We start from the raw sequence: 13,510 nt of genomic DNA, 5'->3' as shown, positions 1-13,510 counted from the left end.
CTTCTTATACACTACCAAGGGGCAAGGAGAAAGACCTCCCCCTTTCAAGATCAAAGCACAATGTACAGCCAAGTGTAGACCTTTCAAAACACCTGGTACCCACGCCCAAGGCCAAATATCCCATTATGCAGCCCTGCTGGGTAAAGCAAGCTCAAACTTTCTGACCTTGAATAAGGCCTTACTAGGGGAGCCCCTGTGGGCCCCCACAGCCACCATGCCCAGCTTACAATACAGATTTCTTCTCCTTCAGTATTCTGTGTGATGCCTGATGTTATGATAAGGAGGTTCCAGAGATATGGCTATTGAACTTATTTTGTTTTTGTATTTGAGACAGGGTCTGTGTGGCCCTGGATATTCTAGAACTTGCTATATAGACCAGGCGGCCTCAAACTCACAGATCCTCCTGCCTCTGTCTTCTGAGAAACTGTTTTGTTTTGTTTTGTTTATTTTCTATGAGCATTAGTGTTTTGCCTGCATGTATGTCTGTGTGAGGGTGTCAGGTTCCCTGGAACTGGAGTTACAGACAGTTGTGAGCTGCCATGTGGGTGCTGGGAATTGAACCTAGGCCTTTGGAAGAGCAGTCAGTGCTCTTAACCTCTGAGCCATCTCTCCAGCCCAGCTGTTGAACTTGTGATCATTATGAAACTGTCAATACTTTCTTGCCCTTTTATTCCTTTCAATAATTAAAAAATATATCAAAATTAAAAATATTAAATCAAAATATTAAAAAATATATCAATATTTAAAAATGTAAGATGATGCATATATTAGTTTGTTTTTGCTATCCATAATGCATAACTATATTAAAAGATGTACTCTATAAATATATTTATGTACTAAATATATTTGTATAAATATATTACTTGATATTTGTCTATTAAAAATAAAAACATCCAGGTGGATCTCTGTGAGTTCAAAGCCAGCCTGGTCTACAAAGCAAGTTCCAGGGCAGGCAGGATTACACAGAGAAACCTTGTCTTGAAAAAAACAAAAATAAATAAATAAACTCTATAAAGCCAAAAAAAAAAAAAAACCTAAAGTAAAAAAAAAAATTAGTGCTCACAACTCAAACTACACATAGACAAAATACTACAATATTAATCAGATGATAAATTCTATCATGGAAGTAGCCAAATTGTAATTATCACTATTGGTGAAAACTTACTTCTCCCTTCTTACTCTTAAATGTCAGTTCACTACTTGCAAGACATTTCAAAATACTAGTCAGGGATAAGTACAGCTTAAATCCTACTACTCAAAATTTTAGACAAAAAGCATTACTTAGGATGGTGCTAAAAGCAGAAATTACAATGTATTTGGGAATTATGCCTTACAACTGAAACGCTCTTTGTTCTCCTCCACAATTACTATGCTGATGAAGTCTGTTCTGTTCCATTTATGTCTGTTCTATCTCTATCTGAACACTCTACCTTCCCAGTCACAGCCCCTAGTTGTGGGGAGCAAGGACCCTGCTAGAAGTCTTAGACAATCGATCAAAGTTAGAAAAACTACGAAAGAAGCCTCCAAATACACAGCATGAACTCTAGGATTTTATATGTATAAAGAGATTATCACACTAAATTATAAGACTGTGTCATAGATCACTGCCTCTAACCATAAATACTACCGCTATTTAAAATACTTGATATAAAAACTGAGGACAGTTATACAGAAATACTGTCAATTACCCAGCTGTATCAGGACCCTAATAAAGGAAACTCCTAAATCTTATTTAGCTGACCTACAACTCCAGCCACTCAGAAGACAGAGGCAGGCAAACAAGTTCAAGGCCTGTATGGGCCACACACTGAGCTCAGCCTGGGAAACTTACCACGATCTGGTTCTAACATAAAAAGACCTGGACCAGTGAGAGTCCAGAGGGTAAAGACTGGACCAGTGAGAGTCCAGAGGGTAAAGGCTGGACCAGTGAGAGTCCAGAGGGTAAAGACTGGACCAGTGAGAGTCCAGAGGGTAAAGGCTGGACCAGTGAGAGTCCAGAGGGTAAAGATTGGACCAGTGAGAGTCCAGAGGGTAAAGGCTGGACCAGTGAGAGTCCAGAGGGTAAAGACTGGACCAGTGAGAGTCCAGAGGGTAAAGGCTGGGCCAGTGAGAGTCCAGTGAGTAAAGGTACTAACCCCTGAGTTTGATCTCCCAGAATCACATGGTAGAAGTAAGGAACTGACTCGTGTACACATACATACACACACACACACACACACACACACACACACACACACACATAAATAAATGGAAAACATATGAACCCAAAAAAAGTACCAAATAAAAGTAGCAAATGTTAATACAGTAAGTTCAAACAAGAATTTATTTAGCTAACTTTAATATAGGTCTGTTACCTTATAAATTCACTTGGGAATTTACAAAACATTTCTATATAGAATTCAGAAAGTTAGCCTTCAGTTTTGAAAACTGCTGAAGTACTAAGCCCATATGAAATCATTTGACATATCTTTCTTAGTAACAGATACTACTGTCATATAAATTCTATCTCACTTTGGGGCAACCCATATTTAAGAAATGAGACTGACTTTTTTCTGAGGCAAGAAGAAGAAAGATAGGGAGGAACAGGTGAGGGAGACAGGAAAAGAGAAAAGGGTGTTTTAGTAATAAAAGGAGGCATACTTCTCTTTTAACTGTGATGTAAATGCTCACAGATACACAAATACTTCAGCCCACATCAGTCAAGCAAGTGATTGTAGAAAACACAGTCATCTTTCTTAGAGACTTTAAGAATTCTAAGACAGCTAAGTTGTATAAACAGCACCTGGCCCAAGTCAGATTTAAAAGGCATAAACTTTTGTCTCTGATGCAAAATATCTTGAAATACTTAACAACCTTATAAGTATCTAACCATTTACTGGAAAAATTACAGATACTAAAACTAAAGTATAAATAAATTAATTATAAATGGTTCGTCCACTCTGGAAAACAATATGGCAGTTTTTCCAAAAAAAAAAAAAAAATGAAAACTAATTATCATGTGAGCCAGTACTCCACTTCTGAGTATAAACGCCAAAATATCTAAAACAGGTACCATGCTTATAACAATATTAAAACAGCCAATAGAACAACTTGGCTATCCATCAAGAAGTGAGTAGAGAAAACGTGGCAGACACATACAATGGGTAGGACCTAGACTTAAAGGATGCATTTCTGGCCCGTGTACGACACAAACAACCCATAGTGACTGTTAAGTGAACCGATCCCAACACACAAGAGCAAATATTCTACAATTCCACTTATATGAGATTGCAGAGGAGTCAAATTCAGAGGCGAGATAGGAAGGATGGCGGTCGTCGGGGCTGGAGAAAGGAGGATCTGAGTTATTGTTTAGTGGGTGGAGTTTCTGTTTGGGAATATGCAAGGGTTCTGGAGAGGAAGGGGTGATGGTTCCAACAGTGTGAATGTACTTAACGCCATGGCCTGTAACACACGATTCAGTTATAAATGTACCACACAGAACTTTCTACCACAATAGAAATCGAACACAAGCATTCTTATTACTACATGCAAAACCAATTGGTTAAGTGTTTGACAAACTCCATTATACTAAGGCACCATGGTTTGGACCTACCTGAAAATACCAGCCCATTTCTTAAGCAATGTTTCATTGTATTGATCTCTTATTTCAAATAAAAGGTCAAAAAGCCGGTTGACTGGAAAACCATATCCCTAAGACATAAAGGAAAGAAAAAAGGTAAATCAAGTATGTTTAAAGCGTTCATTGACCTAAATCAAACTACCCATCACTACAATCTGAACTTGTTTACTCACACTCACACACTACAGGTTTCCACACTATCAAGGAACTCAGCCACTCTCTCATGTCCACCACACCATACAACTATCTCTACTATTTTACACACCAACTGTTTTCTAGTGTGTAATGTTTGCTCAGAAAAGTGTCAATGAATAAAACAAACCCTTCTGACTTGACAAGAGGTAAACAGAAGTATAAATGTGCTGGTGTTATCTTGTGTGATATTATTTTCTCAGCTTTGTCTTAAATCATGAAACACTTCTTTCTTCTTTTTAGAGAAAAGGATGAGAATGATGACAGTCAGTCAATGACTATGACCGCCACCACACTGTGAATCTGGGAGGAGAATGTGGAAGGGACGCAGGAGGAGCTGAGGTGTGGAAGTCGGGGGGACAATGCTCTAAATACATTATATTCGTTCATGAAATCAGCATGACAATAAACTCAAAATATATTAAAACATTTTTCTTAAAAATTGAAGATTTATTTTTTTTATGCATATGTGTTTTGCATGTATGTGTGTCTGTGTACCACATGCAGAGGCCAGAGGTGGGCATCAGATCCCTAGAACTGGAGTTACAGCTGGTTTTAAGGTGCCATGTGGGTGCAGAGAACCTAACCCAAGTCTTTTCCAAGAACAAGTGCTCTTAACCTCTGAGCTATCTCTCCAGCCCTACATTAACTTTTTTAAAAGTAAAAGTTCTTTAAGGTGGTAAAATTGTTGATTTAAAAAACTAAAAATTATGAAACATTCTTTTGTTTTTATGAAAAGATACCCTGACTCTACAATTAGAAGATACAAATTTAAAAGACACATCCATTAATGTAGAATAAAATGTACCTAATAATGAACCTATCAGTTTTCAGGAAAAATGAAAATAATGAAGAATTTCTGAGTAACTAAAAATCACTAATGTCTAACCTTCAACTTATTTCAAAGCAGAACGTTTAGGAGAATTAGGCAGGTGGAACTTATCTACAGCCTCAGCACTCAAAAAATGGTGGGAGGAAACCAGGAATTCAAGGCTAGCCTGGGCTACATAACAAGATACAGTCTCAAAGAGAGAAGAAAGGGAGAGATGGAGGGAAGGAGGGAGGGAGGGAGGGAGAGAGGGAGGGAGGAAGCAGGCTTTCAAAGGTTTACATAACCAATACTGTACTGTTGCTTTTCCAATGTCCCCATTACGTAAACCTCCTTTAACGTTTATTTCATTCTTTGTAGAGTTCCTTAGAATCTATCAAATACTCTAGATTCAATGATTTTCAAAACACTGGTCCTAGAACTGTTTGTAATGGTCTTATAAAGAGATAGGGAGTTTAAACTACAATATAAACCCACATTCCTACTTAGAATGGAGTAAATCCTGCATATTATTATGGCAGGATCCCAACAGAGCTAATCTGTGCTTAGAGATCCATCACTTTATTTTGTTATGAACCTAACAAGCAACTGACAGACTGGTGACAGCTTAAGGAACAGTGTCCCTACAGCATACTCGGAATGCTTCTAATCACTAAGGAAAGCAAAGCTTCCTTGAGTTACTCACAGAGGAGCCCCTAAAATTAAGAAAGCCCCAAACAAAACTTATCAATGCAAGGAGATCAGTATGCTAGATATATGTATCACAAAATTTATGGGGGAAAAAACCAAAATATTCCACATTACTCTGGTGATATCAAATAGGCCATTCAAATTAATAAATACATAAAGCAATAAAAAATTTATAAAGTAGCTTGTGGAGTATTCTCCGTAGCTTTAAGAAAAAAGAAACAACTATTCAAAGACTCTTAGCATAAAGTAAATAGTTCACAGCACCATTTCCCAAAGCATATTTTTATTATCTTTTAAAACTATGGCCGGGCGGTGGTGGTGCACACCTTTAATTCCAGCACTCAGGAGGCAGAGGCAGGTGGATCTCTGTGAGTTCGAGGCCAGCCTGGGCTACCAAGTGAGTTCCAGGAAAAGCGCAAAGCTACACAGAGAAACCCTGTCTCGAAAAACCAAAAAAAAAAAAAAAAAAAAAACTATGTGTATGTCTGTATGTGTATGCCACGTGTGCGAAGGTACCCAGAAGCCTCAGATGCCCTAGAGCTACGTTTACAGGTGGTTGAAAAGGGTGCTGGGAGCCAAACTCAAGGCCTCCAGAAGAGCAGTATGCACTCTTAACTGATGATGGACCTCTCAAGGCTCCAAAACATGTATTTTGAAATTACAGATTAAAAAATGCTCTAAGAGGAAGAAAAAGGAGGTGTTGCACACAGTTTTAGGTAGGAGAATAGCAATCTATAAGTAAACATTTATTACTACCATTAATCTACAATATAATAAAATATAGTCTATATTTTTTATGTCTTTGCACACTCAGAATCACCAACAATTGCAAGTTAGGTTACCAACTACCTGCAAAGTATCTGCAAAAACGACGATGAGATTCTTCAACTCCAGAACAAGGTCAGGATCAGTGCAGTAAGACTGTGGAAATGTGAGGTGGAGGGGCAGAAAAACAGAAACAAGAAGTTAAAATTAAGAAATAAGCACCTAAAACTTGGTCCTTCAATGTGGGAGACTGGGAATAAAATTAAAATCTAAGTTCATTCGATCCAATGTGCTTGCCTGTCCTCAGTGATTGTAATATGATATGTAAAAGTTCATGTGAAAGAAAGGATGCTGTATTTCTGTAAATCTTTAGACTTTTGAGAAACTATTTACAAACTCTAACAGTGATTTCCATATACATCATACATTTCTACTTTCATTATTTATGTATTCTCCATATTACTTCCATGTAACTTTTTCCAATATAAGAATGGCAATTTAAATATTACTTAGTAATTAACTGAAAGAAAATTACTACTTTTAAATGGACAGAGCAATCCACTGCCTCTTAATAAAACAATTTTGAATGTGAGCTAGGTGGTGGTGACGCACACAGCACACCTTTAATCCCAGCACTCGGGAGGCAGAGGCAGGCAGATCTCTGAGTATGAGGCCAGCCTGGTCTACAGAGCAAGTTCCAGGACAGCCAGGACTACAAAGAGAAACCCTGTGTCGAAAAACAACAACAACAACAACAAAAAAAAAAAGATTTTGAATGTGATGTTATATTTACCATGTTAAAATTTCATATTCAATGTCATGGAATTAATAGGAATATGGCATGCATGATTGTATGTACTTAGAGTTGATTTCAATATAAACCATGATAAAACACATCATTCTTAGACAGAGGCTAGCTCAATGGCAGAGCACCTTCTAGTATGCATGGGGCCCCAGATTTTGTCCAAGTACCCCTAAAATACTTTATTCACTAAAATATTTTTTAAAGTTTAATACCATTGTATCACAAATCTAGACTCCTAATAAACATAAATTAAGTATATTCATAATCTAACTATGATAAAATTCCCCTTTCACCTCTTTTAAATCTTAATTACCAATTTAGTAACTGATTACAAAACTTTAAATGTAAGTCTACTTTACTGAAGGTAAATTACTAAAACTACCTTAAGTTAAAAGTGTACTCTGACCAATTATGGACCTAAGAATGATTCTAGCTCTATCACAGCAGTTATTTCCACAAAGGGCACTGAGAAAATAGCTGGTCATTTCATTTTAACCACTCTCATTACATGAAGGTTTATTATTTCAAGTGAGTTCAAATTTAAAAAACTGGAGATTTAAAAACATATAAACATTCTCAAACAAGCTCTACTGAGTGCTGTGGTAGAGTTGATTTTGGAAACAAAAACTCTGGAGTGATTAAAAACCTGCTCTTCACAGTGCTGCTGGGGGTGGGAGGGTCTGATGAAGGGTCAGTTGAGACGAATGGAGCTAGCCTAATTCTCCCTCCTCCGTGATGCTCAGTCAGTGTCTTGAGAGGCCCCACACAGCTACACAACTGCAGCCCGACAGAACCAGGCAGAAGCCCTGATTATCACTAACAAATCTGAGCAATTACCTAAAGATGATAAAGAAGCAGTTTTCCACATTATACAAATCAAATTAAATTGTAATTATTAATATAAATGGTCTGACTTACTGAGTGAGCTCTAAGGACAGCAATTATCTTTGAGAGGGCCATGTTCCAAAGTTCATCAGTGTATGCCCTGGTTACTAATCCTTGGGTCACATGTAAAATGTGATCTTCCACCACAAAGAACCTAAAATGGCAATTATCAACATAGCATGCGTTCAGGGGAAAAAGGGAGAAAGCGCAAGTAAAAATAATTGTTTCTGACATTTAACAATCTTTAATAAAATTAGTAACAGTTTCTTCCATATTAGATACATACCCTACAATTTGAGTGAAATATCTTCTATAGCCATCAACTGTTTCATGCTTAAAATGAAAAATAAAAATCAATTTAAACCAATAAATACAGTAACATAAAAGTTTCAAGTCACTATAACTTGGTTAATAAATATTTATTGAGAGCCTACTAAGTTCTGCTAATTAGGTACCAGAGATATACTTGAAAATAACAAAAAGCCTTTTCTCTCATGGATTGTACATTCAAAAATGTTTATTATTATGTGTGTGTATATCTGTGTGGACACACATGCACAGCACACGGGGAGGTCAGAAGACTATGTGTGTGTGTATGTGTGTGTGTGTGTGTGTGTGTGAGGGGAGAGAGGGGGGGGGGGGGGGAGGAGGATGTGTGTATCTCTGTGTACACACATGCACAGCACACAGGGAGGTCAGAAGACTATTACGTGTGTGTGTGTGTGATGTGTATCTGTGTGGACACACATGCACAGCACACGGGGAGGTCAGAAGATGATTGGTGTGTGTGTGTGTGTGTGTGTGTGTGTGTGATGTGTATCTGTGTGACAACATGCACAGCACACAGGAGTCAGAAGATTATTATTGTGTGTGTATGATGTATATCTGTGGACACACATGCACAGCACACGGGGAGGTCAGAAGATTATTATGTGTGTGTGTGTGTGTGATGTGTGTGTGTGTGTGTGTATGATGTATATCTGTGGACACACATGCACAGCACACGGGGAGATCAGAAGATTATTATTGTGTGTGTGTTGATGTATATCTGTGGACACACATGCACAGCACACAGGGAGGTCAGAAGATTATTAGTGTGTGTTGTGTTTTGTTGTGTGTGTGTGTATGATGTATATCTGTGGACACACATGCACAGCACACGGGGAGGTCAGAAGATGATTGGTGTGTGTGTGTGTGTGTGTGTGTGTGTGTGTGTGTATGGTGTGTATCTGTGTGGACACACATGCACAGCACACGGGAGGTCAGAAGATTATTGGTGTGTGTGTGTGTGTGTGTGTGTGTGTGTGTGTATGGTGTATCTCTGTGGACACACATGCACAGCACACGGGGAGATCAGAAGATTATTATTGTGTGTGTGTGTATGATGTATATCTGTGGACACACATGCACAGCACACGGGGAGGTCAGAAGATTATTATTGTGTGTGTGTATGGTGTATATCTGTGGACACACATGCACAGCACACGGGGAGGTCAGGAGACACTGTATGGAGTCAGCTGTCTCCTTCCATCTTCACTTAGGCTCCAGGAACCAAACAAAATCAGGTCAGCAGGCAAGCAGCTCTACCTACTGAGCCATCCTGCCCACTGACCCATCTTGCCCACTGAGCTATCCTGCCCACTGAGCAATCCTACCCACTGAGCCATCTTGCCCACTGACCCATCTTACAGGCCCTCATGGAATATACATTCAAAAGGAGATAGCTATTAAATAGGTCAAAAGGTCAATAGGATTTCAGACCCTACTTCTGACTAATGGAAGTCAACATTTTCTTTCACTTGAGTTAATACCTCACCACCCAACCTAGTCTCAGATTCTAGGCTTGCCCACTGTGATGTATTCTCACACAACTATCAGGTGATAGATTAAAAGTAGCTATGGAAGCATTATATTCTCTACTGAAATCTTTTGTTTGTTTGTTTGTTTTCAAGACAGGGTTCTCTGTATAGCCTTGGTTGTCTTGGAACTCACTCTATAGACCTGGCTGGCCTCGAACTAACAGAGATCCGCCTGCCTCTGCCTCTGAGTCCTGGGATTAAAAGGGTACACCAGACCCAAGACCTTTTAAGTGCCACTCATAATACTTCTTTATGATTTATAACCAAAATAAAATATCTTAAATATGAGCTGGGGTGGGGCTAGGGAGATGTCTGTGGCTAAAGACTTGCTAGGCAAGTGTTTTGAGAACTAATGTAAATGCTGGGTCAATGAATTCTACCAGAAATTCTAGCCTCTAGCTATATCAGTGAGCTCTAGGTTCGATTAGAGACCCTCCCTCAAAAAATAAATTGAAAGAGAGATTGAGGATAATTTCCCCACATTAACCTCCACCTCCACAAACACCAGCACATACATGCATGCATTCACACACACAGATACACACACACAAAAAAAAACATGCATATACACACATGAAACTGCATACAAACACATGAGAATATGAAAAAGACATGGGCTGGGATGATAACTCGGTTGGTAAAGCGGTTATTTCACAAGCATGAGAACCTGAGTTCAATTCCCTAGAACCTATGTTTAAAAAGCCAGGTGTTGGGGCTGGAGGGAAGGCATAGCAGTTAACAGTGCTTACTGCGCTCGCAGAATATCCAAGTCCAGTTTCCAGCACACATGTCAGATGGCTCACAACCAGCTGGAACTCCAGCTCTAGGAGATCTGACGCCCTCTTCTGGCGTCTATGAGCACCTGCACCCACATTCACATACCCATATACACAAATAATCATGTAATTTAAAATTAAATAAATTCTAAAAACAAACAAAATAAAGACAGGTATTATAGCACATGCCTGTATTCCCAGTGCTAGGGAGGCAGAGTCAGGTAGATCTTTAGGGCTCACTTGCCAGGTAACCAGCTTAGTCAATTTGGCAAGCTCCAGACCAATGGAAGAATATATCTTTAAAAAAAATCCAATACAAAGCAGTAAGTTCTGAAATCACATATACATAAACAACAAAAATAAACTGAACAGGTCATATCTATGTGTATGTAACAATAATAATCAAAGAAAATGAGGCCATTAATTTGAGAAGGAGTCGGGGGAGACATGAGAGGGGTTGAGAGAAAGAAAGAAAAGTGATACAATTACATTTTAATTTAAAATTTGATTTTTCTAAAATACAATGTGGACATCACTGAAGGAACTGTCAAGGTTGTCCTCTGACCCCACACTCACCCACCACATGCACCTGCACATATAAATCTTTCCCCCAAAGTTGATTTTGTCAAGTTATCACAGCAACTGGAAAAGAAACTAAAACAATGTATCCCATAAATGTGATAAGATTTTCAAACGTCAAGATCTCTTTCATTTGAAGGGAGTAAGGATCATTAACACTTTGTGTTAATTATGTATTACGTTTACTTATAGGTGTCTGTCTATCCGTATGGAGAACAGCTTGCAGGAATCTGTTCTTTGCCTCCACCCTGTGGGTCTCAGGCACTGAACTCAGGTCATCAGGATGGGAGGCAGGTGCCCTTATCCCCGAGCCATCTCACCTGCCTTGTTCCTACTTCTTAACTAAAAACATGATGCGTGCCGAGCAGATGGCTCAGCAGGGAAGGGCCACGTGCCACTCCGCCTACATTTATGAGTTCACTCACCAGGAACCACATGGTGGAGAAAACCAAGCCCTTCAAGCTGTCCCTTGACCTCACAAGGTACTGTAGCACACACGCACGCGCACACACACACACACACACACACGCACACGCACACACACACACACACACACACATATACACGGTGGGGAGTATTTATTTTCATTTTATGGGCATGAGTGTTTGCTTGAGTGCACATCTGTTTATCATGTGCATGTGGTGCCAAGGACGACATAAGAAGGCATCAGATCCCCTGGAACTGCAATCACAGACGATTGTGAGCTGCCATGTGGGTGCTAAGAATTGAACCTGTGTCCTCTGGAAGAGTAACCAATACTCTTAACCACTGAGCCATCTCTCCAGCCCCTGTAATATTTTTTAATGCATTATAAAATAAAATGCAAGGGGATTGGAGAATTATTCAGTGGCAGATTACTAATTGCCTAATATTTGTGATGAGCTTGGTTAAGTCCCTAACACTACAAAAAGAAATGTACTCTATACAACACAAATTTTTGATATTTTCCGGTAGTTGCTATATAGCATCGTACTGCAATAAAAAGTGTCTGTCAAGCATCACACAGATGCTGAGGAAAGTCTGCTTTTCAACTGTAGAAACGGGGCTCTCAAAGTCCACTAAAGCGCAGCCTGCATCGTACTGGACTCTGCCTCCTTGGTTTATAAGCGATCGACTATGCGTGCAGAGTCTTTCCATTTCTCCTTGGAGTAATGGCAAGTCTGTTTTGCATGTTTTGAGTCAATGTTATCAATGTTTCTAGATCTACAATAATCAACACTAAGACAGATACACATTTTATTTCATTACTCTAGTTTTTTGTTTTTTGTTTTTTGTTTTTTTTAACCTCACTAAATGGTTTCTGTTCTTCAAGAAGTTACTCCACAACTCTCATGGTACATCCTAAGTCATCACCCAACAACCAATGTTCTTACTGCTCTGGACAATTCAAACACTGAGGAACAGGTAACGCGCACGGACTCCATTTCATTACAATGTCTGTGTTACTGCTGTATGTTTTAATTGTCTTAACTTAAAGTCCATAGTTCACACTGACATGTCCTACAATCAGTATACATTTATCTACACATCCAATGCTCTCCTGGCCTCTGCAGGTAACCCTAATCACACAGGCAAACCCACTCCCAGCCACATACACATAATGAAAAATAAAAATACAAGGAAAAAGTCTACCCACGGTCCTCAGTCGTGTCGTTCAGTGGGACAGAGAATCACAGCACACAGTTTACGATGTTGTCAGAAACAAATTACTGCTCCCTGACATTTTGCTGGTTTCTCTCTTTTTAACTCAATGTCTTCTTTCCTAATAGAATGTAAACTCATGAGAGAAGAGACTGACCCCATTTTGCTCACTACTGCACACTTGTCACCTAAATCAATTACTAGAAATGGTAGGTGTTCAATAAATATTTATATGTGAATGAGCAGTGACACATGCTCTGGAAACTGAGGCCAGGTCTGGGCTGAGAGCCCCAGAGTCGCGGCACAGGAAGCTCACACTCACCACGCTCGACTGCGGCTGCAGGACCAGGCGAGCTTGCTTCTTCCTTTGCTTCCGGTAATAATTTTCAAATGTTTCTTCATCACCCTAGAGAATGCCAGAAGGATGGTCATGACTGACGCCTCCAATCACCCTCCTTCCCTTTCCCTCCCTGCTGAGAGAGCCGTCTCCATCCTGTGGGAATCATGTCAATTTTCCAAACTGGAACGTAAATGACATATTTCACCGTGACGCTAAGAAAAAGGGTTTGGCATTGCAGCTAAAACAACAACAAAACTAGCAACTTTATTTCCAAGTTACCTAAAATAAAGTTCAAGCAATTAGACATTTTCCTAATTTACCACTTCAACTCACAAGCTTTTCACTGACCAAACTAAAAATACAGTTCTCAATGAGAAGTGTTAAACAAGGAAAACAGTGGTCAGACTATGCGCCGTCTCTCTCTGTGCCGGCCACACCGTCGGTGTGGCCACTTCACTCCTCTCCCACTCTCAGGCTTCCACATGCTCTTCCCGATGGGCGGTTCCCAGTCCACACTCTCTCAATGACAT

At 39.4% G+C, this 13,510-nt stretch overlaps 1 protein-coding gene across 7 annotated transcripts in view; it reads right to left on the bottom strand.

The window, feature by feature from the left end:
- Exoc6 (exocyst complex component 6) overlaps positions 1 to 13,510 on the bottom strand; it is a 151,731-nt gene that overhangs the window by 77,716 nt on the left and 60,505 nt on the right. For all 7 annotated transcript variants that reach the window (XM_037206565.1, XM_037206580.1, XM_037206560.1 and 4 more), the window contains exons 9-13: positions 12,963 to 13,046; positions 8,072 to 8,118; positions 7,819 to 7,939; positions 6,180 to 6,251; positions 3,593 to 3,690 (exon numbers count right to left, since the gene is read on the bottom strand). In XM_037206565.1, the coding sequence (XP_037062460.1) occupies positions 3,593 to 3,690; positions 6,180 to 6,251; positions 7,819 to 7,939; positions 8,072 to 8,118; positions 12,963 to 13,046 (422 nt within the window). The remainder of the gene's footprint in view (positions 1 to 3,592; positions 3,691 to 6,179; positions 6,252 to 7,818; positions 7,940 to 8,071; positions 8,119 to 12,962; positions 13,047 to 13,510) is intronic.

This window comes from Peromyscus leucopus, chromosome 1 (genome assembly GCF_004664715.2).
Source record: "Peromyscus leucopus breed LL Stock chromosome 1, UCI_PerLeu_2.1, whole genome shotgun sequence".
NCBI lineage: Eukaryota > Metazoa > Chordata > Mammalia > Rodentia > Cricetidae > Peromyscus > Peromyscus leucopus.
Note: the sequence above shows the minus strand (reverse complement) of the source record. Positions and strands in the feature narration are given on the sequence as shown.